Source organism: Coregonus clupeaformis, chromosome 3 (assembly GCF_020615455.1).
Source record: "Coregonus clupeaformis isolate EN_2021a chromosome 3, ASM2061545v1, whole genome shotgun sequence".
Taxonomy (NCBI): Eukaryota; Metazoa; Chordata; class Actinopteri; order Salmoniformes; family Salmonidae; genus Coregonus; species Coregonus clupeaformis.
Window position 1 is genome coordinate 2,262,335 of NC_059194.1, and position 21,224 is coordinate 2,283,558.

A 21,224-nucleotide genomic window follows, 5' to 3' on the forward strand; every position below is an offset into this window, starting at 1 on the left:
TTCATTGCTGTTCCATGAGAAACTCGGTCAATAAAATGTACTGTGGTAAAGCAGACTTGTCAATCAGCTACACAAGTCTGAGTCGGAGTGGTGATCTAGGATCAGTTTACCCTTTTAGATGATAATGAATCAGATATGGACAGGGGGGGGGGACCTGACCCTAGATCAGCACTGGTATAGCAGACTGTCAGGTGATTGTATAGGCAGCATTTGGACCACTTCAGCATAGTAGTATCCCAATCAGTGTCCTTATCACCGTACACATTCAGTTCAAAGAACCATGGTCCCCCTGAAGACTCCTGCTCAGCATGGTGTTATCTTTGGAATGTGTTGAACTTTGAGAGGGTAATAATAATAATAATAATAATAATAGCCATTTAGCAGACGCTTTTATCCAAAGCGACTTACAGTCATGCGTGCATACATTTTTGTGTATGGGTGGTCCCGGGGATCGAACCCACTACCTTGGCGTTACAAGCGCCGTGCTCTACCAGCTGAGCTACAGAGGGTATAGTAACGTTTACTGGTACAAATGGTTCCATGAGCGTTCTGTAGTAAGGGATCCTTAGAGTTTATACTTCATCCTGTACATTCTTAAAATGATTGCTCACATACAGTATATATTTCCTGATTCGAGAAAATAATGTTTATGTTGGAAACATGGATGACAAATTACATTGGTATATACTCAACAACATTCCTTTGTTTTCCAAGGAAAATATATGACAAAGTACAAATAAGTACTGTGACATTGTTTTAGTTTTTAAATAAGGCTAATATAAATACTCTTATAAACTGGGTGGTTTGAGCCCTGAATGCTGATTGGCTGAAAGCCATGGTATATCAGACTGTATACCATGGGTATGACAAAACATTTCATTTTACTGTTCTAATTACGTTGGTAACCAGTTTATAATAGCAATAAGGCTCCTAGGGGGTTTGTGATATATGGCCAATATACCACGGCTAAGGGCTGTATCCAGGCACTCCGCGTTGCGCATAAGAACAGCCCTTAGCCGTGGTATATTGGCCATATACCACACCCCCTGGGCCTTATTGCTTAATTATACAATCATATTATACAACAGCATAATTAATACACTTCTGCTCTCTCAGAAGGATTTTTTATTTTATTTCTTCACTCATATTAAGTACACTTTTACATGGGGCACCATTTTAGAGTGTCTTTGGATAGATGTCAAAGATTGTCTCTGCAAACCTTCATATTATAAGCACATAGAAAAAGATAGCACTGCAGTCTTCCTAATGAACCCCGCGTCATCTTTCAGCAGAAGCTCTTAACCCCCTGGACAAAGAGTCAGAGCTCCTCTAAACCCTAGTGTAAGACCCCGTCCCCTGAGGGTACAAGTGGCCATTGACAAAAGACACTGGCAGCGGTAGAGTGAACATGAAGCCCTCCCAGGCATCCATTGGAGTGAACACTGTCAGTCAGTCAGTCAGAGGGTGAAGGGCTACAGAAAGGCTTTTTCAAGTCAAAAGATGCTGCCCTGGGGGCACCTGTGTAGATGGATGGGGCAATTAACCTATGTAACCCACTTAGCTTAGCATGGGTTAGCCTTCGCTACCTTAAGTTAGCTTAGCGTAGCGTAGCCTAGCTTAGCTTAGCCTAGCCTAGCATATAATGGCTAAACCAAGCTTAAATTAGCATAGACTAGCATAGCTTAGCATAACCTAGCCTCAGACAAACTCCTCCTCGCAGCGGGCCTCCCCCACAAGCAATGAGTGTTTGTCGGGGTCGCTGAGGGCCATGCTGTTGAGGGAGTGCTTTGATTGGAGGGAGTTGATGGAGGCGCGGCTGAAGTTGACGACGCGGTCCAATAGGCTCAGCTTGGGGGAGGGGCGGCGCAGCTCGCCCATGCCGATGTGGACGCTGACGTCTGATAGGCTTGCAGCGTGTCTCTTCTGACTGCCCAGACGAGACTCCAGCAGCTCAGCGCTGGGCTTAGTGTAGCTACAAACAGAGAAGGAGAGTTAGTGTAGCTAAAACAGAGAGGAGAGTTAGTGTAGCTACAACAGAGAGAGGAGAGTTAGTGTAGCTACAAACAGAGAGAGGAGAGTTAGTGTAGCTACAAACAGAGAGGAGAGTTAGTGTAGCTACAAACAGAGAGGGAGAGTTAGTGTAGCTACAAACAGAGAGAGGAGAGTTAGTGTAGCTACAAACAGAGAGAGGAGAGTTAGTGTAGCTACAAACAGAGAGAGGAGAGTTAGTGTAGCTACAAACAGAGAGGAGAGTTAGTGTAGCTAAAACAGAGAGAGGAGAGTTAGTGTAGCTACAAACAGAGAGAGGAGAGTTAGTGTAGCTACAAACAGAGAGGAGAGTTAGTGTAGCTACAACAGAGAGGAGAGTTAGTGTAGCTACAAACAGAGAGGAGAGTTAGTGTAGCTACAAACAGAGAGGAGAGTTAGTGTAGCTACAAACAGAGAGAGGAGAGTTAGTGTAGCTACAGAGAGGAGAGTTAGTGTAGCTACAAACAGAGAGAGGAGAGTTAGTGTAGCTACAAACAGAGAGGAGAGTTAGTGTAGCTACAAACAGAGAGGAGAGTTAGTGTAGCTACAACAGAGAGAGGAGAGTTAGTGTAGCTACAAATCAGAGAGAGGAGAGTTAGTGTAGCTACAATCAGAGAGAGGAGAGTTAGTGTAGCTACAAACAGAGAGAGGAGAGTTAGTGTAGCTACAACAGAGAGAGGAGAGTTAGTGTAGCTACAACAGAGAGGAGAGTTAGTGTAGCTACAACAGAGAGGAGAGTTAGTGTAGCTACAACAGAGAGGAGAGTTAGTGTAGCTACAAACAGAGAGAGGAGAGTTAGTGTAGCTACAAACAGAGAGAGGAGAGTTAGTGTAGCTACAAACAGAGAGGAGAGTTAGTGTAGCTACAAACAGAGAGAGGAGAGTTAGTGTAGCTACAAACAGAGAGAGGAGAGTTAGTGTAGCTACAAACAGAGAGAGGAGAGTTAGTGTAGCTAAAACAGAGAGAGGAGAGTTAGTGTAGCTACAAACAGAGAGGAGAGTTAGTGTAGCTACAAACAGAGAGAGGAGAGTTAGTGTAGCTACAAACAGAGAGAGGAGAGTTAGTGTAGCTAAAACAGAGAGGAGAGTTAGTGTAGCTACAAACAGAGAGAGGAGAGTTAGTGTAGCTACAAACAGAGAGGAGAGTTAGTGTAGCTACAAACAGAGAGAGGAGAGTTAGTGTAGCTAAAACAGAGAGAGGAGAGTTAGTGTAGCTACAAACAGAGAGAGGAGAGTTAGTGTAGCTACAAACAGAGAGAGGAGAGTTAGTGTAGCTAAAACAGAGAGAGGAGAGTTAGTGTAGCTACAAACAGAGAGAGGAGAGTTAGTGTAGCTACAAACAGAGAGAGGAGAGTTAGTGTAGCTACAAACAGAGAGGAGAGTTAGTGTAGCTAAAACAGAGAGAGGAGAGTTAGTGTAGCTACAAACAGAGAGGAGGAGAGTTAGTGTAGCTACAAACAGAGAGAGGAGAGTTAGTGTAGCTACAAACAGAGAGAGGAGAGTTAGTGTAGCTACAAACAGAGAGAGGAGAGTTAGTGTAGCTACAAACAGAGAGAGGAGAGTTAGTGTAGCTACAAACAGAGAGAGGAGAGTTAGTGTAGCTACAAACAGAGAGAGGAGAGTTAGTGTAGCTACAAACAGAGAGAGGAGAGTTAGTGTAGCTACAAACAGAGAGAGGAGAGTTAGTGTAGCTACAAACAGAGAGAGGAGAGTTAGTGTAGCTACAAACAGAGAGAGGAGAGTTAGTGTAGCTACAAACAGAGAGAGGAGAGTTAGTGTAGCTACAAACAGAGAGAGGAGAGTTAGTGTAGCTACAAACAGAGAGAGGAGAGTTAGTGTAGCTACAAACGAGAGAGGAGAGTTAGTGTAGCTACAAACAGAGAGAGGAGAGTTAGTGTAGCTACAAACAGAGAGAGGAGAGTTAGTGTAGCTACAAACAGAGAGGAGAGTTAGTGTAGCTACAAACAAGAGAGAGGAGAGTTAGTGTAGCTACAAACAGAGAGAGGAGAGTTAGTGTAGCTACAAACAGAGAGAGGAGAGTTAGTGTAGCTACAAACAGAGAGAGGAGAGTTAGTGTAGCTACAAACAGAGAGAGGAGAGTTAGTGTAGCTACAAACAGAGAGAGGAGAGTTAGTGTAGCTACAAACAGAGAGGAGAGTTAGTGTAGCTACAAACAGAGAGAGGAGAGTTAGTGTAGCTACAAACAGAGAGAGGAGAGTTAGTGTAGCTACAAACAGAGAGAGGAGAGTTAGTGTAGCTACAAACAGAGAGAGGAGAGTTAGTGTAGCTACAAACAGAGAGAGGAGAGTTAGTGTAGCTACAAACAGAGAGAGGAGAGTTAGTGTAGCTACAAACAGAGAGAGGAGAGTTAGTGTAGCTACAAACAGAGAGAGGAGAGTTAGTGTAGCTACAAACAGAGAGAGGAGAGTTAGTGTAGCTACAAACAGAGAGAGGAGAGTTAGTGTAGCTACAAACAGAGAGAGAGGAGAGTTAGTGTAGCTACAAACAGAGAGAGGAGAGTTAGTGTAGCTACAAACAGAGAGAGGAGAGTTAGTGTAGCTACAAACAGAGAGAGGAGAGTTAGTGTAGCTAAAACAGAGAGGAGAGTTAGTGTAGCTACAAACAGAGAGAGGAGAGTTAGTGTAGCTACAAACAGAGAGGAGAGTTAGTGTAGCTACAAACAGAGAGAGGAGAGTTAGTGTAGCTAAAACAGAGAGAGGAGAGTTAGTGTAGCTACAACAGAGAGAGGAGAGTTAGTGTAGCTACAAACAGAGAGGAGAGTTAGTGTAGCTACAAACAGAGAGGAGAGTTAGTGTAGCTACAAACAGAGAGAGGAGAGTTAGTGTAGCTAAAACAGAGAGAGGAGAGTTAGTGTAGCTACAAACAGAGAGAGGAGAGTTAGTGTAGCTACAACAGAGAGGAGAGTTAGTGTAGCTACAAACAGAGAGGAGAGTTAGTGTAGCTACAAACAGAGAGGAGAGTTAGTGTAGCTACAATCAGAAAGAGGAGAGTTAGTGTAGCTACAAACAGAGAGAGGAGAGTTAGTGTAGCTACAAACAGAGAGAGGAGAGTTAGTGTAGCTACAAACAGAGAGGAGAGTTAGTGTAGCTACAAACAGAGAGAGGAGAGTTAGTGTAGCTACAAACAGAGAGAGGAGAGTTAGTGTAGCTACAAACAGAGAGGAGAGTTAGTGTAGCTACAAACAGAGAGGAGAGTTAGTGTAGCTACAAACAGAGAGGAGAGTTAGTGTAGCTACAAACAGAGAGGAGAGTTAGTGTAGCTACAAACAGAGAGAGGAGAGTTAGTGTAGCTACAAACAGAGAGAGGAGAGTTAGTGTAGCTACAAACAGAGAGGAGAGTTAGTGTAGCTACAAACAGAGAGAGGAGAGTTAGTGTAGCTACAAACAGAGAGGAGAGTTAGTGTAGCTACAACAGAGAGGAGAGTTAGTGTAGCTACAAACAGAGAGAGGAGAGTTAGTGTAGCTACAGAGAGGAGAGTTAGTGTAGCTAAAACAGAGAGAGGAGAGTTAGTGTAGCTACAACAGAGAGGAGAGTTAGTGTAGCTAAAACAGAGAGAGGAGAGTTAGTGTAGCTACAACAGAGAGGAGAGTTAGTGTAGCTACAACAGAGAGGAGAGTTAGTGTAGCTACAAACAGAGAGGAGAGTTAGTGTAGCTACAACAGAGAGGAGAGTTAGTGTAGCTAAAACAGAGAGAGGAGAGTTAGTGTAGCTACAACAGAGAGGAGAGTTAGTGTAGCTACAAACAGAGAGGAGAGTTAGTGTAGCTACAAACAGAGAGAGGAGAGTTAGTGTAGCTACAATCAGAGAGAGGAGAGTTAGTGTAGCTACAAACAGAGAGAGGAGAGTTAGTGTAGCTACAAACAGAGAGAGGAGAGTTAGTGTAGCTACAAACAGAGAGAGGAGAGTTAGTGTAGCTACAACAGAGAGGAGAGTTAGTGTAGCTAAAACAGAGAGAGGAGAGTTAGTGTAGCTACAAACAGAGAGGAGAGTTAGTGTAGCTAAAACAGAGAGAGGAGAGTTAGTGTAGCTACAACAGAGAGGAGAGTTAGTGTAGCTACAACAGAGAGGAGAGTTAGTGTAGCTAAAACAGAGAGGAGAGTTAGTGTAGCTACAATCAGAGAGAGGAGAGTTAGTGTAGCTACAATCAGAGAGGAGAGTTAGATACAGAAACAATAAGGCACTACAAGTTGTAGTTCAGTGCTGGATTTAGAGTAACTAAGGTGCCGAGGAGAGCTAACACACACACACACACACTCAAATACCACAGCTTGATGGGAAACGGGCCAGTCTGCTAACTCACCATTTGAGTAGTAGAGAGGACAGCACCACAGAGACAGAGGAGAGGGCCATGGCAGCAGAACCCATCCATGGCTGGAGAACCAGACCAACAGGCATGAACACACCAGCAGCGATAGGGATCCCCACCAGGTTATAGATGAGAGCAAACACAAAGTTGATCCTGATTCTCTTCACGGTCTTCTTGGACAGGTCAATACTCCCGACCACATCCAGCAGGTCATTCTGGACAAGGAGAGAGAGAAATGGGAGGGAGAGAGCAAGAGATGGGTGAGAGAGAGAGAGATGGGTGAGAGAGCAAGAGAGGGGGGAGAGAGAGAGCGAGAGAGGGGGGAGAGAGAGAGCGAGAGATGGGGGAGAGAGAGAGCGAGAGATGGGAAGAGAGAGAGATGGGGAAGAGAGAGATGGGGAGAGAGAGAGATAGGGAAGATAGAGAGATGGGGGAGAGACAGAGAGAGAGATGGGGAGAGACAGAGAGAGATGGGGGGAGAGAGAGAGATGGGGAGAGACAGAGAGCGAGATGGGGAGAGACAGACATATTAACATGTAGAGATTATCAGACAGACAGACATATTAACATGTAGAGATTATCAGACAGACAGACATATTAACATGTAGAGATTATCCAGACAGACATATTAACATGTAGAGATTATCAGACAGACATATTAACATGTAGAGATTATCAGACAGACATATTAACATGTAGAGATTATCAGACAGACATATTAACATGTAGAGATTATCAGACAGACAGACAGACAGACATATTAACATGTAGAGATTATCAGACAGACAGACAGATTAACATGTAGAGATTATCCAGACAGACAGACATACTAACATGTAGAGATTATCAGACAGACAGACAGACAACATGTAGAGATTATCAGACAGACAGACATATTAACATGTAGAGATTATCAGACAGACATATTAACATGTAGAGATTATCAGACAGACAGACAGACAGACAAACAAACATGTAGAGATTATCAGACAGACAGACATATTAACATGTAGAGATTATCAGACAGACATATTAACATGTAGAGATTATCAGACAGACATATTAACATGTAGAGATTATCAGACAGACAGACAGACATATTAACATGTAGAGATTATCAGACAGACAGACAGACAAACATGTAGAGATTATCAGACAGACAGACAGACATATTAACATGTAGAGATTATCAGACAGACAGACATATTAACATGTAGAGATTATCAGACAGACATATTAACATGTAGAGATTATCAGACAGACAGACAGACAAACATGTAGAGATTATCAGACAGACAGACATATTAACATGTAGAGATTATCAGACAGACAGACATATTAACATGTAGAGATTATCAGACAGACATATTAACATGTAGAATTATCAGACAACAAAATGGACAAGAGATTATCAGACAGACATATTAACATGTAGAGATTATCAGACAGACATATTAACATGTAGAGATGATCAGACAGACAGACATATTAACATGTAGAGATTATCAGCCAGACATATTAACATGTAGAGATTATCAGACAGACAGACATATTACAGTTTTTCTCAGTCGCTTTGGTGCATTTCTTAGATCAAAAGTGCAATTCTTGATACTACTTGTACAAATTCCAAATCATCTAGTCACTTGTGCACATCATTAAAGCAATTTCTTATTCCTTTGAACAAATTGCAATTGCTTTTGTACATATTGCAATTGATAATGTACAAGTGTCAGCTTTTTTCCACATTTTCAATTGCTCATGTCATGTTGATCAAAATATAGTAGATGGTTCTCTGTTGAATAGTCTTACCCCTCAAAACATCTAGGCATTAGTTCCTTGCATAAGCCATTACATGCAAAATTGTTGAACTATTTGTCATAAACTGTCAAGCATAGTTTTACACATTTCTATTAGACCTTTTGTACAAAAACGTAAATTGCTGAATCGTGCAGGTGAAATTAACCCTCACTCATGAAGGAATGTAAAGTGTTAGTTCAACCAACAATCAACCAGTTGTCTAAATTGCTCAAAGGTGCATCTCATGAAGAATCAATTGGCAAGCATATATAGACAGACCACAACACAGAGTTGCAATTTTCCAATAATGGATGGACCAGGAAACGAACAGGGTCAACAGCCAAGAGGAGGAAGAAGAGGAGCAAGGATGCGTGGTGGAAGGCAAAACAGAGGAAGAGGCAGAAGAGGACATAGGCGCATATCTGATGACATAAGGGCCACTATTGTAGACCATGTTGTCAATCATGGCCTTACAATGGCTGAGGCGGGTCGAAGGGTGCAGCCGAATATTGGGAGATCAACCGTGTCCTCAATAGTACAAACGTTTCTAAGAGAGAACAGGTATGTCCACCAATGTACAGTGCACTGTTACTGTATATAAGCAGTATACTGTATACTTCCTACAATGCTTCATATTACAGTAGTCCACTTGTATTTCACAGCATACAGAAATATACTCTATACAGATACATACTGCACCTTACATGCACCCACCTGTATGTTTTACAGTAAAATGTGTGTTCGCATAGTTTTTGTCTATGTGAAAGTGTGCGATGCATCACTGCATTTTTCCACACATAGGACTGCAAGATTACCTCAAACCGGTGGCAGAGGACGCCTTTTCACACCTCAACAGGAGGAGGCTATTTGCACCATGGTCCGAGCAAACAATGCCATGAGACTCAGGGAAATACAAAGGACCATTATAGAAGACAACGATGTCTTTGAAAACATCCATACGGTTAGCATCTCAACCATCGACAGGGTGCTGCATAGAAACCAGATGAGTATGAAACAGCTGTAGGTTGAGATGAGGACAGAGTTAAGGAGCTACGGTACCAGTATGTACAGGTAAAACATATATCTATGTAACTACTTTACAGCAACATTTTATAGTGTTACATAGTACAGTAAGCATAAACTGCACACATTTCCATTGCTGTGGAAGGAACATGCAATATATGTACATTTTATGTCACTCTTCCTTACCAAAACAAATTCAACTGTGTGTTCTGGGATATAGCGTATAATGGAGTTGGAATCAAGTGAACCCTCTCACAACTTTGTATACGTGGATGAGGCTGGCTTCAACCTGACCAAATGCAGAAGGCGGGGTCGGAATATCATCGGTCACAGAGCTACTGTGGATTTGCCAGGCCAACGGGGAGGAAATATCACCATGTGTGCTGCTATTTCGGAGCATGGTGTCCTAACCCATATCCCCCTTTTAGGGCCATACAACACCCAGCATCTACTCAACTTTTTAGAGACTCTCTACAGGGCTCTCATCCCTGATGATGAGAGGGGTCTGTTTAGAGAGGATTTGCCAAAGTATGTGGTCATTTGTGATAATGTGAGTTTCCATCGATCAAACATCATAAGGCAATGGTTTGTGACCCACCCGAGGATGCTCATAGAATTCCTCCCACCTTATTCACCATTCCTTAACCCAATTGAGGAGTTCTTTTCAGCATGGAGGTGGAAGGTGTACGATCGTCAGCCACACACACAGATGACCCTGCTGGCTGCAATGGATGCAGCATGTGAGGACACCACAGTAGACGCCTGCAGAGGATGGATAAGGCATTCCAAAAGATTCTTTCCACGTTGCATTGGAAGGGAAAATATCCGGTGTGATGTGGATGAGAATATGTGGGCTGACAGACAGGAACGTCTGGATGTGTAGAGACAGCACTAGAACAGTGCTGTGGGCAAAGTTGTGCCTTAGGGGTGGTTTCCTGTGTTTCTTTCTAATTTAGTTTTTTTTCCTTTGTGCCCCTTGGGTTGTCCAGTCTCTTTCAATCAATAACCCACATACAGTAATATGTAAATAGTACTGTTGAAATTGATATATGCCATAGAAGTGCAGCCTTGTGCATTTTCAATACAGTAACTGTCATCCAAACTGTAGCCTAAGTTTACATCAGGTAATACTGTCAAAGTACACAGTTCCATTGACAACATGCCTAAACATTTTGACAACCTTGTTCGTGAACAATGACTCAATGACTTATCATTCTAATGACACTGACATGATCATTGGCATGAATATTTACTTTTGAGAGATGTACTAAGGATTTTTAGTGACTGACTAGCTTTAGAAACATATCTATTGTATATTGCAGTTTGTACAAATTGTTCTGAGAAATGCACTTATTATTTTGCACATGTTAGGGATGATGTGAAAAATGCACCAAAGCGACTGAGAAAAACTGTAACATGTAGAGATTATCAGACAGACAGACATATTAACATGTAGAGATTATCAACCAGACATATTAACATGTAGAGATTATCAGCCAGACATATTAACATGTAGAGATTATCAGACAGACAGACATATTAACATGTAGAGATTATCAGCCAGACATATTAACATGTAGAGATTATCAGACAGACATATTAACATGTAGAGATTATCAGACAGACATATTAACATGGAGATTATCAGACAGACATATTAACATGTAGAGATTATCAGCCAGACAGACATATTAACATGTAGAGATTATCAGCCAGACAGACATATTAACATGTAGAGATTATCAGCCAGACAGACATATTAACATGTAGAGATTATCAGCCAGACAGACATATTAACATGTAGAGATTATCAGCCAGACATATTAACATGTAGAGATTATCAGCCAGACATATTAACATGTAGAGATTATCAGCCAGACATATTAACATGTAGAGATTATCAGCCAGACATATTAACATGTAGAGATTATCAGCCAGACATATTAACATGTAGAGATTATCAGCCAGACATATTAACATGTAGAGATTATCAGCCAGACATATTAACATGTAGAGATTATCAGACAGACAGACATATTAACATGTAGAGATTATCAGACAGACAGACATATTAACATGTAGAGATTATCAGCCAGACATATTAACATGTAGAGATTATCAGCCAGACATATTAACATGTAGAGATTATCAGCCAGACATATTAACATGTAGAGATTATCAGCCAGACATATTAACATGTAGAGATTATCAGCCAGACAGGTAAACATCCATCCATCCATACACTCACAGTCTTGCCCTCTTCTCCTCACCCTGATCAGCACCACGTCAGCTGCCTCTATGGCCACGTCAGTGCCAGTTCCTATGGCGATGCCAACATCTGCCATGGCCAGAGCGGGCGAGTCGTTGACCCCGTCACCCACCATGGCCACCCTCTTCCCTGCCTGCTGCAGCTGCTCTACCTTGGCCACCTTGTGGGATGGCAGCACCTCCGCAAACACCTTCCTGATACCCACCTGGAGGAGAGACAGAGACAGCTAAATTACAGTTCACAAGCCACTAGAAAACTACATGTGGGTTCTTTAGCAGACGCTCTTATCCAGAGTGACTTACAAAACGACATTCCTTTTCATCTGCAAAGAATGTTCTGGTTTTTAGTGCATACATTCATCAAAATCCCAAGCCATTATATTTGCATGTAGTAGACTACGTAGTCTCCTAAACACAGCTTGTTGGTGGCTTGACTAACCTATGAGTTGGGAAGATGAAATGGGTACATGGATCCCGTGACCTACGTCAACACCACCCAGCCAGTCCAGTCCTGTCCCCTACCTGAGCAGCGATGGCCCGTGCCGTCTTGCTGTTGTCTCCAGTCATCAGAATAACCTCCAGACCCATGGCCTGCAGGGTGTGAACCGCCAACTCTGCCTCTGGCTTCACTGTGTCTGCTATGGCTATCATGGCACAAAGCAGACCTACACACACACACACAGAGAGACAGAGACAGAGAGAGAGACAGAGAGAGAGAGACAGAGAGAGAGAGAGAGAGAGAGAGAGAGAGAGAGAGAGAGACAGAGAGAGAGAGACGAGAGAGAGAGAGAGAGAGAGAGAGACAGAGACAGAGAGAGAGACAGAGAGAGAGAGACAGAGACAGAGACAGAGAGAGAGAGAGAGAGAGAGAGAGAGAGAGAGAGAGAGAGAGAGACAGAGAGAGAGAGACAGAGAGAGAGAGAGAGAGAGAGAGACAGAGACAGAGAGAGAGACAGAGAGAGAGACAGAGAGACAGAGAGACAGAGAGAGAGTGGTTATAGACTCAGCAACACAATGGATGAAATGGTTGGAAACTCCGAAGGCTATTCAGAACTCACTGTCGACAGCCACCAGTACAGCAGTGCGTCCCCTGCTTTCATGTTCAGTCATGGTCTCGTCGACATCAGGTCTGATCTGGAGTCCGTTCCTCCTCATCCACTCCCTGTTCCCTATCAACACCACGTAGGATCCTGTCTGCACCAGGGCTATAGAGGAACAGAGAGGAATATGGGTTAGCCTACTGCACCAGGGTTATAGAGGAACAGAGAGGAATATGGGTTAGCCTACTGCACCAGGGTTATAGAGGCACAGAGAGGAATATGGGTTAGCCTACTGCACCAGGGTTATAGAGGAACAGAGAGGGGAATATGGGTTAGCCTACTGCACCAGGGTTATAGAGGAACAGAGAGGAATATGGGTTAGACTACTGCACCAGGGTTATAGAGGAACAGAGAGGAATATGGGTTAGACTACTGCACCAGGGTTATAGAGGAACAGAGAGGGAATATGGGTTAGCCTACTGCACCAGGGTTATAGAGGAACAGAGAGGAATATGGGTTAGCCTACTGCACCAGGGTTATAGAGGAACAGAGAGGAATATGGGTTAGCCTACTGCACCAGGGTTATAGAGGAACAGAGAGGAATATGGGTTAGCCTACTGCACCAGGGTTATAGAGGAACAGAGAGGAATATGGGTTAGACTACTGCACCAGGGTTATAGAGGAACAGAGAGGAATATGGGTTAGCCTACTGCACCAGGGTTATAGAGGAACAGAGAGGAATATGGGTTAGACTACTGCACCAGGGTTATAGAGGAACAGAGAGGAATATGGGTTAGACTACTGCACCAGGGTTATAGAGGAACAGAGAGGAATATGGGTTAGACTACTGCACCAGGGTTATAGAGGAACAGAGAGGAATATGGGTTAGACTACTGCACCAGGGTTATAGAGGAACAGAGAGGAATATGGGTTAGACTACTGCACCAGGGTTATAGAGGAACAGAGAGGAATATGGGTTAGACTACTGCACCAGGGTTATAGAGGAACAGAGAGGAATATGGGTTAGACTACTGCACCAGGGTTATAGAGGAACAGAGGAATATGGGTTAGACTACTGCACCAGGGTTATAGAGGAACAGAGAGGAATATGGGTTAGACTACTGCACCAGGGTTATAGAGGAACAGAGAGGGGGAATATGGGTTAGACTACTGCACCAGGGTTATAGAGGAACAGAGAGGGGGAATATGGGTTAGACTACTGCACCAGGGTTATAGAGGAACAGAGGAATATGGGTTAGACTACTGCACCAGGGTTATAGAGGAACAGAGAGGAATATGGGTTAGACTACTGCACCAGGGTTATAGAGGAACAGAGAGGAATATGGGTTAGCCTACTGCACCAGGGTTATAGAGGAACAGAGGAATATGGGTTAGACTACTGCACCAGGGTTATAGAGGAACAGAGAGGAATATGGGTTAGACTACTGCACCAGGGTTATAGAGGAACAGAGAGGGAATATGGGTTAGCCTACTGCACCAGGGTTATAGAGGAACAGAGAGGAATATGGGTTAGCCTACTGCACCAGGGTTATAGAGGAACAGAGAGGAATATGGGTTAGACTACTGCACCAGGGTTATAGAGGAACAGAGGAATATGGGTTAGACTACTGCACCAGGGTTATAGAGGAACAGAGAGGAATATGGGTTAGACTACTGCACCAGGGTTATAGAGGAACAGAGAGGAATATGGGTTAGACTACTGCACCAGGGTTATAGAGGAACAGAGAGGGAATATGGGTTAGCCTACTGCACCAGGGTTATAGAGGAACAGAGAGGAATATGGGTTAGCCTACTGCACCAGGGTTATAGAGGAACAGAGAGGAATATGGGTTAGACTACTGCACCAGGGTTATAGAGGAACAGAGGAATATGGGTTAGCCTACTGCACCAGGGTTATAGAGGAACAGAGAGGAATATGGGTTAGACTACTGCACCAGGGTTATAGAGGAACAGAGAGGAATATGGGTTAGCCTACTGCACCAGGGTTATAGAGGAACAGAGAGGAATATGGGTTAGACTACTGCACCAGGGTTATAGAGGAACAGAGAGGAATATGGGTTAGACTACTGCACCAGGGTTATAGAGGAACAGAGAGGAATATGGGTTAGACTACTGCACCAGGGTTATAGAGGAACAGAGAGGAATATGGGTTAGACTACTGCACCAGGGTTATAGAGGAACAGAGAGGAATATGGGTTAGACTACTGCACCAGGGTTATAGAGGAACAGAGAGGAATATGGGTTAGACTACTGCACCAGGGTTATAGAGGAACAGAGAGGGGGAATATGGGTTAGACTAGAACGTAGCCTAGAATGTACGCAGAATGTATAGCATGCATTTGATCGATGCAGCAGAAACAGAACAGGGGAATCTTTAGGCCTGATGCTGAATAATCATTGACAATAAGGGGTAATTTAGGAATGTATTTCCATTCCGCTTTTTAAAATATTGGTCCTATTTTGGACTACATATCCCAGTACGTACTGAGAGGCTGTGGGTCCATGATGAGCGGGTGTGAGCCTGGCCTGGTCCTGGAGTCACTGATCTGGACCAGAATACTGTTTCTCTGGTTGTCTTCACTGTCACCGTCTTCCTGATGTTGTCTCAGCAGGGTTTCTGTATTACTGACCTAACAAACAGACACAGGTTTAGTTAATTATACAGCCGTCACTGTCCTCATGATGATGTCTGAGCAGGGTCTCGGTGTTACTGACCTGGCATCGTATACCACAGCCTGGTACAGCCTGGAAGTCAGTACACGCACCCAGGGACTCTGTACCCAGCTCCTGAGACAGAGAGACAGAAACACACAGAGGTTTAGTTTATCATATGGCCTGGAAGTCTGTCCACCCACCCAGGGACTTTGTACCCAGCTCCTGAGACAGAGAAACAGATTAGTACACTTCATCTGGACCCACAATGACAGATAGGGCCCAAATATGAGGTCATCCAGACACTTGTATCAACTCACAACCAGTCTCCTACCCATCAGCTGTAGGACTGAGGTTCAGGTGGACTCACCTGTTTACAGTACTTGGTGATGGAATCAGACTCACCTGTTTACAGTATTTGGTGATGGCAGCTCCCAGTGGGTGTTCACTGTTGTTCTCTGCAGTCCCTACAATGGCCAGCAGGCGGGAGCGAGGCATCCTGTTCCCCTCCACTAAAATCTTCAGCTGTATTACTTCAGGAGCTCCGTAGGTGATGGTCCCAGTCTTATCAAACACCACTGTCTGGATCTGCAAAATAGACCGTTTTTGTAACAAGTTAGGAATAAGGGAAGCAATTGTATAGCGATTCTCAGACAATTTAATAACATACCCCAGTTACTGCAACAGTTGCATATAATTAGATTCTGACTACAAACATGAGGCATAACATATCAAACCTAACAAATTATTTTTACTATCAATATGATGTAATTAGTGACCGACTATTGATTGGTTGATAGCATCTTCTTCACACTCACCTTGTGTGCCATCTCTAGTGGTTCCCCTCCCTTGATGAGGATGCCGTTCTGTGCGCCCACCCCCGTGCCCACCATCACAGCTGTCGGGGTCGCCAGGCCCAGAGAGCAGGGGCAGGCGATACACAGCACCGTGATGGAGGCCTGGAAGGCAAACCTGATCACGGCTTCTGCCTTGGAGATGCTCTGATCATAGCCCTGTAGAGGGAGACAGAGAGACTTTAGACAGGATAGTCTACACCTTGGAGATGCTCTGATCATTGCCCTCCCTGTAGAAGGAGACAGAGAGACTTTAGACAGGGTAGTCTACACCTTGGAGATGGTCTTATCATAGCCCTGTAGAGAGTGAGAGAGAGTGAAACAGGGGAACAGTCTGAGTTACATTTTTTTTTCTAATGTTGACCTCTCTTTCCCTTGATCAGTCTCCACTGTTTAAACAGGAAGTGGACAGGTGACAGCAGATTCCCCACTTGATCAGTCTGCACTGTTTAAACAGGAAGTGGACAGGTGACAGCAGATTCCCCACTTGATCAGTCTCCACTGTTTAAACAGGAAGTGGACAGGTTACACATGATTCCCCACTAGGGCTTTCCCATACTGCGCTCACAAAGAGGAGACGGGATTTACATTTAAATGATTTAAATACCAGATTTAAGTGGAATGATTTAGCTAAATACACCCTTAGTAAAGATTTTACATAGCTATCAGCATAGTAAAGGTTTTACATACAGTGCCTTCGGAAAGTACTCAGACCCCTGCACATTTTCCACATTTTGTTAGGTTACAGCCTTATTCTAAAATTGACTTAATATTTTTCAATCTACACACAATACCCCATAATGACAAAACAAAAACAGGTTTAGACATTTTTGCTAATTTATCAATAAAGAAAGCAGAAATATCACATTTAAATTAGTATTCAGACCCTTTACTCAGTACTTTGTTGAAGCACCTTTGGCAGCGATTACAGCCTTGAGTCTTCTTGGGTATGACGCTACAAGCTTGGCACACCTGTATTTGGGGAGTTTCCCCCATTCTTCTCTGCAGATCCTCTCAAGCTCTGTCAGGTTGGATGGGGAGCGTTGCTGCACAGCTATTTTCAGGTCTCTCCAGAGATGTTCGATCAGGTTCAAGTCCGGGCTCTGGCTGGGCCACTCAAGGACATTCAGAGACTTGTCCCGAAGCCACTCCTGCGTTGTCTTGACTGTGTGCTTAGGGTCGTTGTCCTGTTGGAAGGTGAACCTTCGCCCCAGTCTGAGGTCCTGAGCGCTCTGGAGCAGGTTTTCATCAAGGATCTCTCTGTACTTTGCTCTGTTCATCTTTGCCTCGATCCTGACTAGTCTCCCAGTCCCTGCCACTGAAAAACATCCCCACAGCATGATGCTGCCACCACCATGCTTCACCGTAGGGATGGTGCCAGGTTTCCTCCAGACGTGATGCTTGGCATAAAGGCCAAAGAGTTCAATCTTGGTTTCATCAGACCAGAGAATTTTGTTTCTCATGGTGTTAAGAGTCTTTGGGTGCCTTTTGGCAAACTCCAAGCGGGCTGTCATGTGCCTTTTACTGAGGAGTGGCTTCCGTCTGGTCATTCTACCATAAAGGCCTGATTGGTGGAGTGCTGCAGAGATGGTTGTCCTTCTGGAAGGTTCTCCCATCTCCATAGAGGAACGCTAGAGCTCTGTCAGTGACCACCGGGTTCTTGGACACCTCTCTGACCAAGACCCGTCTCCCCCGATTGCTCAGTTTGGTCTGTCAACTGTGGGACCTTATATAGACAGGTGTGTGCCTTTCCAAATCATGTCCAATCAATTGAATTTACCACAGTTGGCGTCCAATCAAGTTGTAAAAACATCTCAAGGATGATCAATGGAAACAGGATGCACCTGAGCTCAATTTCAAGTCTCAAAGGTCTGAATACTTACCAGTTTTCGCTTTGTCATTATGGGGTATTGTGTGTAGATTGATGAGTATTTTTATTTATTTAATCCATTTTAGAATAAGGCTGTAATGTAACAAAATGTGGAAAAGGTCAAGGCGTCTGAATACTTTCCGAATGCACTGTAGATATCAGCATAGTAAAGGTTTTATATAGATATCAGCATAGTAAAGGTTTTATATAGATATCAGCATAGTAAAGGTTTTACATAGATATCAGTATAATCAAGGCTACTCACAGGGAAGTATTTTTCCACCAGTGGAAAGTTGACAAAGCCAATGAGGATCCAGGCGAACAGAGTGAGAAGAGAGACCCCAACAATGAACGGGACAAAGTAACCACTGATCTTATCTGCAAACTGCTGGATGGGAGCCTGCAGATGAGAGGTCAGAGGTGACAGAGGTAAAAGGTTAAAGCATAAGTCACAGAGGTAAAGCTCTTCCAGCTCAGAACTACTTAAAAATTAATTCTGAGACGAATCCTCCATGTGTTGCCCAAGGTCAGTTCTGTCAAAAGCAAATATTGACAAATATCTACATATCTTATCCAACTCAGACGCCAGGAAACAGGATATCATTTACACAAAAGCTATCATATTACCACCACCACCCTCACCTTAGATGTCTGAGCCTCCTCCACTAGTTTGACTATCTGAGACAGGGTCGTGTCCAGGCCTACGTGTGTAGCAGTGATGAGCAGAGAGCCGTTCTGGTTGATAGAGCCAGCTATCACTGAGCTGCCTGGCTTCTTGGTCACTGGCATGGCCTCACCTGGGACACAAAACACATCCGAGATGAGGCACTAGCCAGGAACACAACATAAATAATGCCGTTCCTCAGAGAAATAGTAACCGTGCTTGGAGAAACAGTCATTTCAAAGTAGTGTTAAGGAAACAAGGAAACAAGGAAAGGAAGCTTCAGAAGCTTCAGACTTGAGATGCATCTTCTCCAGCATCCTCAGAGTTGATCCTCCACTGTAACCCACCTGTGATGAGAGACTCGTCAGCCATGCTGTGTCCCTCGATGACCCTCCCATCTACGGGGAACTTCCCTCCAGGAACCACCCTGACCACGTCTCCTCTCTGGACCAGCTCCACATCTACCTGCTCCTCACTGACATGGACAGAGAGATACGCATGTAGTCGGATTTATAATACACTGGTTCTATGCCATATCCAAGTCCCAAAAGGGTTTGCTGTTCAATGTCAGCCTGCAGTCAGTTCTGATTAAACATTGAAATGAAACTTAAAACACTTGAAATAGTGTCAAAATATCTACAGCCTGCCTTATCCAATTCCTAATCTCAGTGCCAGAAACTGTTTCGGTTAAAAGCAGAAACACCTTAGGCTATCCAATTCCAGGTCTAGAAACAGGAGATCTTCAGTGAAGTACCTGAGTACAGACATGTCCGTGTTGAGAGTGACCACCGTAGCCTCGCTGGCCTGAAGGGACATCAGCTTGGACAGAGCTTCTGACGTCTTACTCTGGAGGGGAGACGGAGCAGGTCAGGAGTGTACGGTTACATACAGTGGGGAAAAAAAGTATTTAGTCAGCCACCAATTGTGCAAGTTCTCCCACTTAAAAAGATGAGAGGCCTGTAATTTTCATCATAGGTACACATCAACTATGACAGACAAATTGAGAAAAAAAATTCCAGAAAATCACATTGTAGGATTTTTTATGAATTTATTTGCAAATTATGGTGGAAAATAAGTATTTGGTCACCTACAAACAAGCAAGATTTCTGGCTCTCACAGACCTGTAATTCTTCTTTAAGAGGCTCCTCTGTCCTCCACTCGTTACCTGTATTAATGGCACCTGTTTGAACTTGTTATCAGTATAAAAGACACCTGTCCACAACCTCAAACAGTCACACTCCAAACTCCACTATGGCCAAGACCAAAGAGCTGTCAAAGGACACCAGAAACAAAATTGTAGACCTGCACCAGGCTGGGAAGACTGAATCTGCAATAGGTGAGCAGCTTGGTTTGAAGAAATCAACTGTGGGAGCAATTATTAGGAAATGGAAGACATACAAGACCACTGATAATCTCCCTCGATCTGGGGCTCCACGCAAGATCTCACCCCGTGGGGTCAAAATGATCACAAGAACGGTGAGCAAAAATCCCAGAACCACACAGGGGGACCTAGTGAATGACCTGCAGAGAGCTGGGACCAAAGTAACAAAGCCTACCATCAGTAACACACTACGCCGCCAGGGACTCAAATCCTGCAGTGCTAGACGTGTCCCCCTGCTTAAGCCAGTACATGTCCAGGCCCGTCTGAAGTTTGCTAGAGTGCATTTGGATGATCCAGAAGAGGATTGGGAGAATGTCATATGGTCAGATGAAACCAAAATAGAACTTTTTGGTAAAAACTCAACTCGTCGTGTTTGGAGGACAAAGAATGCTGAGTTGCATCCAAAGAACACCATACCTACTGTGAAGCATGGGGTTGGAAACATCATGCTTTGGGGCTGTTTTTCTGCAAAGGGACCAGGACGACTGATCCGTGTAAAGGAAAAAATGAATGGGGCCATGTATCGTGAGATTTTGAGTGAAAACCTCCTTCCATCAGCAAGGGCATTGAAGATGAAATGTGGCTGGGTCTTTCAGCATGACAATGATCCCAAACACACCGCCCGGGTAACGAAGGAGTGGCTTCGTAAGAAGCATTTCAAGGTCCTGGAGTGGCCTAGCCAGTCTCCAGATCTCAACCCCATAGAAAATCTTTGGAGGGAGTTGAAAGTCCGTGTTGCCCAGCGACAGCCCCAAAACATCACTGCTCTAGAGGAGATCTGCATGGAGGAATGGGCCAAAATACCAGCAACAGTGTGTGAAAACCTTGTGAAGACTTACAGAAAGAGTTTGACCTGTGTCATTGCCAACAAAGCGTATATAACAAAGTATTGAGAAACTTTTGTTATTGACCAAATAATTATTTTCCACCATAATTTGCAAATAAATTCATTAAAAATCCTACAATGTGATTTTCTGGATTTTTTTTTCTAATTTTGTCTGTCATAGTTGACGTGTACCTATGATGAAAATTACAGGCCTCTCTCATCTTTTTAAGTGGGAGAACTTGCACAATTGGTGGCTGACTAAATACTTTTTCCCCCCCACTGTACTTTAGCTATGACACAAACGGATAACTTATCATTAAAAAGAGACGTACTCTGGCTACAGAAATAGCACCATGCTTCGGAGTTACTACTGTATGTTGATATAAAGATGTAGAAGCATATCTTCTAGATCAGGGCTGCCCAACTCTCTTCCTGGAGAGCTACTGTCTGTCCTGTAGATTTTCAGTCCAACCC

The 21,224-nt window shown here is 43.8% G+C and overlaps 1 protein-coding gene across 4 annotated transcripts in view; it reads right to left on the bottom strand.

Annotated features, from left to right (window-relative positions):
- Positions 1-1,093: 1,093 nt before the first annotated feature.
- The window catches only part of atp7a (ATPase copper transporting alpha), a 38,890-nt gene continuing 18,759 nt past the window's right edge, over positions 1,094-21,224 (bottom strand). For 3 of the 4 annotated variants that reach the window (XM_041847126.2, XM_041847113.2, XM_041847117.2), the window contains 13 exons: positions 19,298-19,389; positions 18,891-19,018; positions 18,522-18,676; positions 18,145-18,279; positions 15,974-16,168; positions 15,561-15,743; positions 15,219-15,290; positions 14,989-15,133; positions 12,501-12,647; positions 11,965-12,107; positions 11,445-11,648; positions 6,349-6,569; positions 1,094-1,972 (listed from right to left, as the gene is read on the bottom strand). In XM_041847126.2, the coding sequence (XP_041703060.2) occupies positions 1,699-1,972; positions 6,349-6,569; positions 11,445-11,648; positions 11,965-12,107; positions 12,501-12,647; positions 14,989-15,133; positions 15,219-15,290; positions 15,561-15,743; positions 15,974-16,168; positions 18,145-18,279; positions 18,522-18,676; positions 18,891-19,018; positions 19,298-19,389 (2,094 nt within the window). In that variant the 3' untranslated portion in view covers positions 1,094-1,698. Of the gene's footprint in view, positions 1,973-6,348; positions 6,570-11,422; positions 11,649-11,964; positions 12,108-12,500; positions 12,648-14,988; positions 15,134-15,218; positions 15,291-15,560; positions 15,744-15,973; positions 16,169-18,144; positions 18,280-18,521; positions 18,677-18,890; positions 19,019-19,297; positions 19,390-21,224 lie in introns of those variants that run through there. The other variant, XM_041847133.2, reaches the window with a different exon arrangement.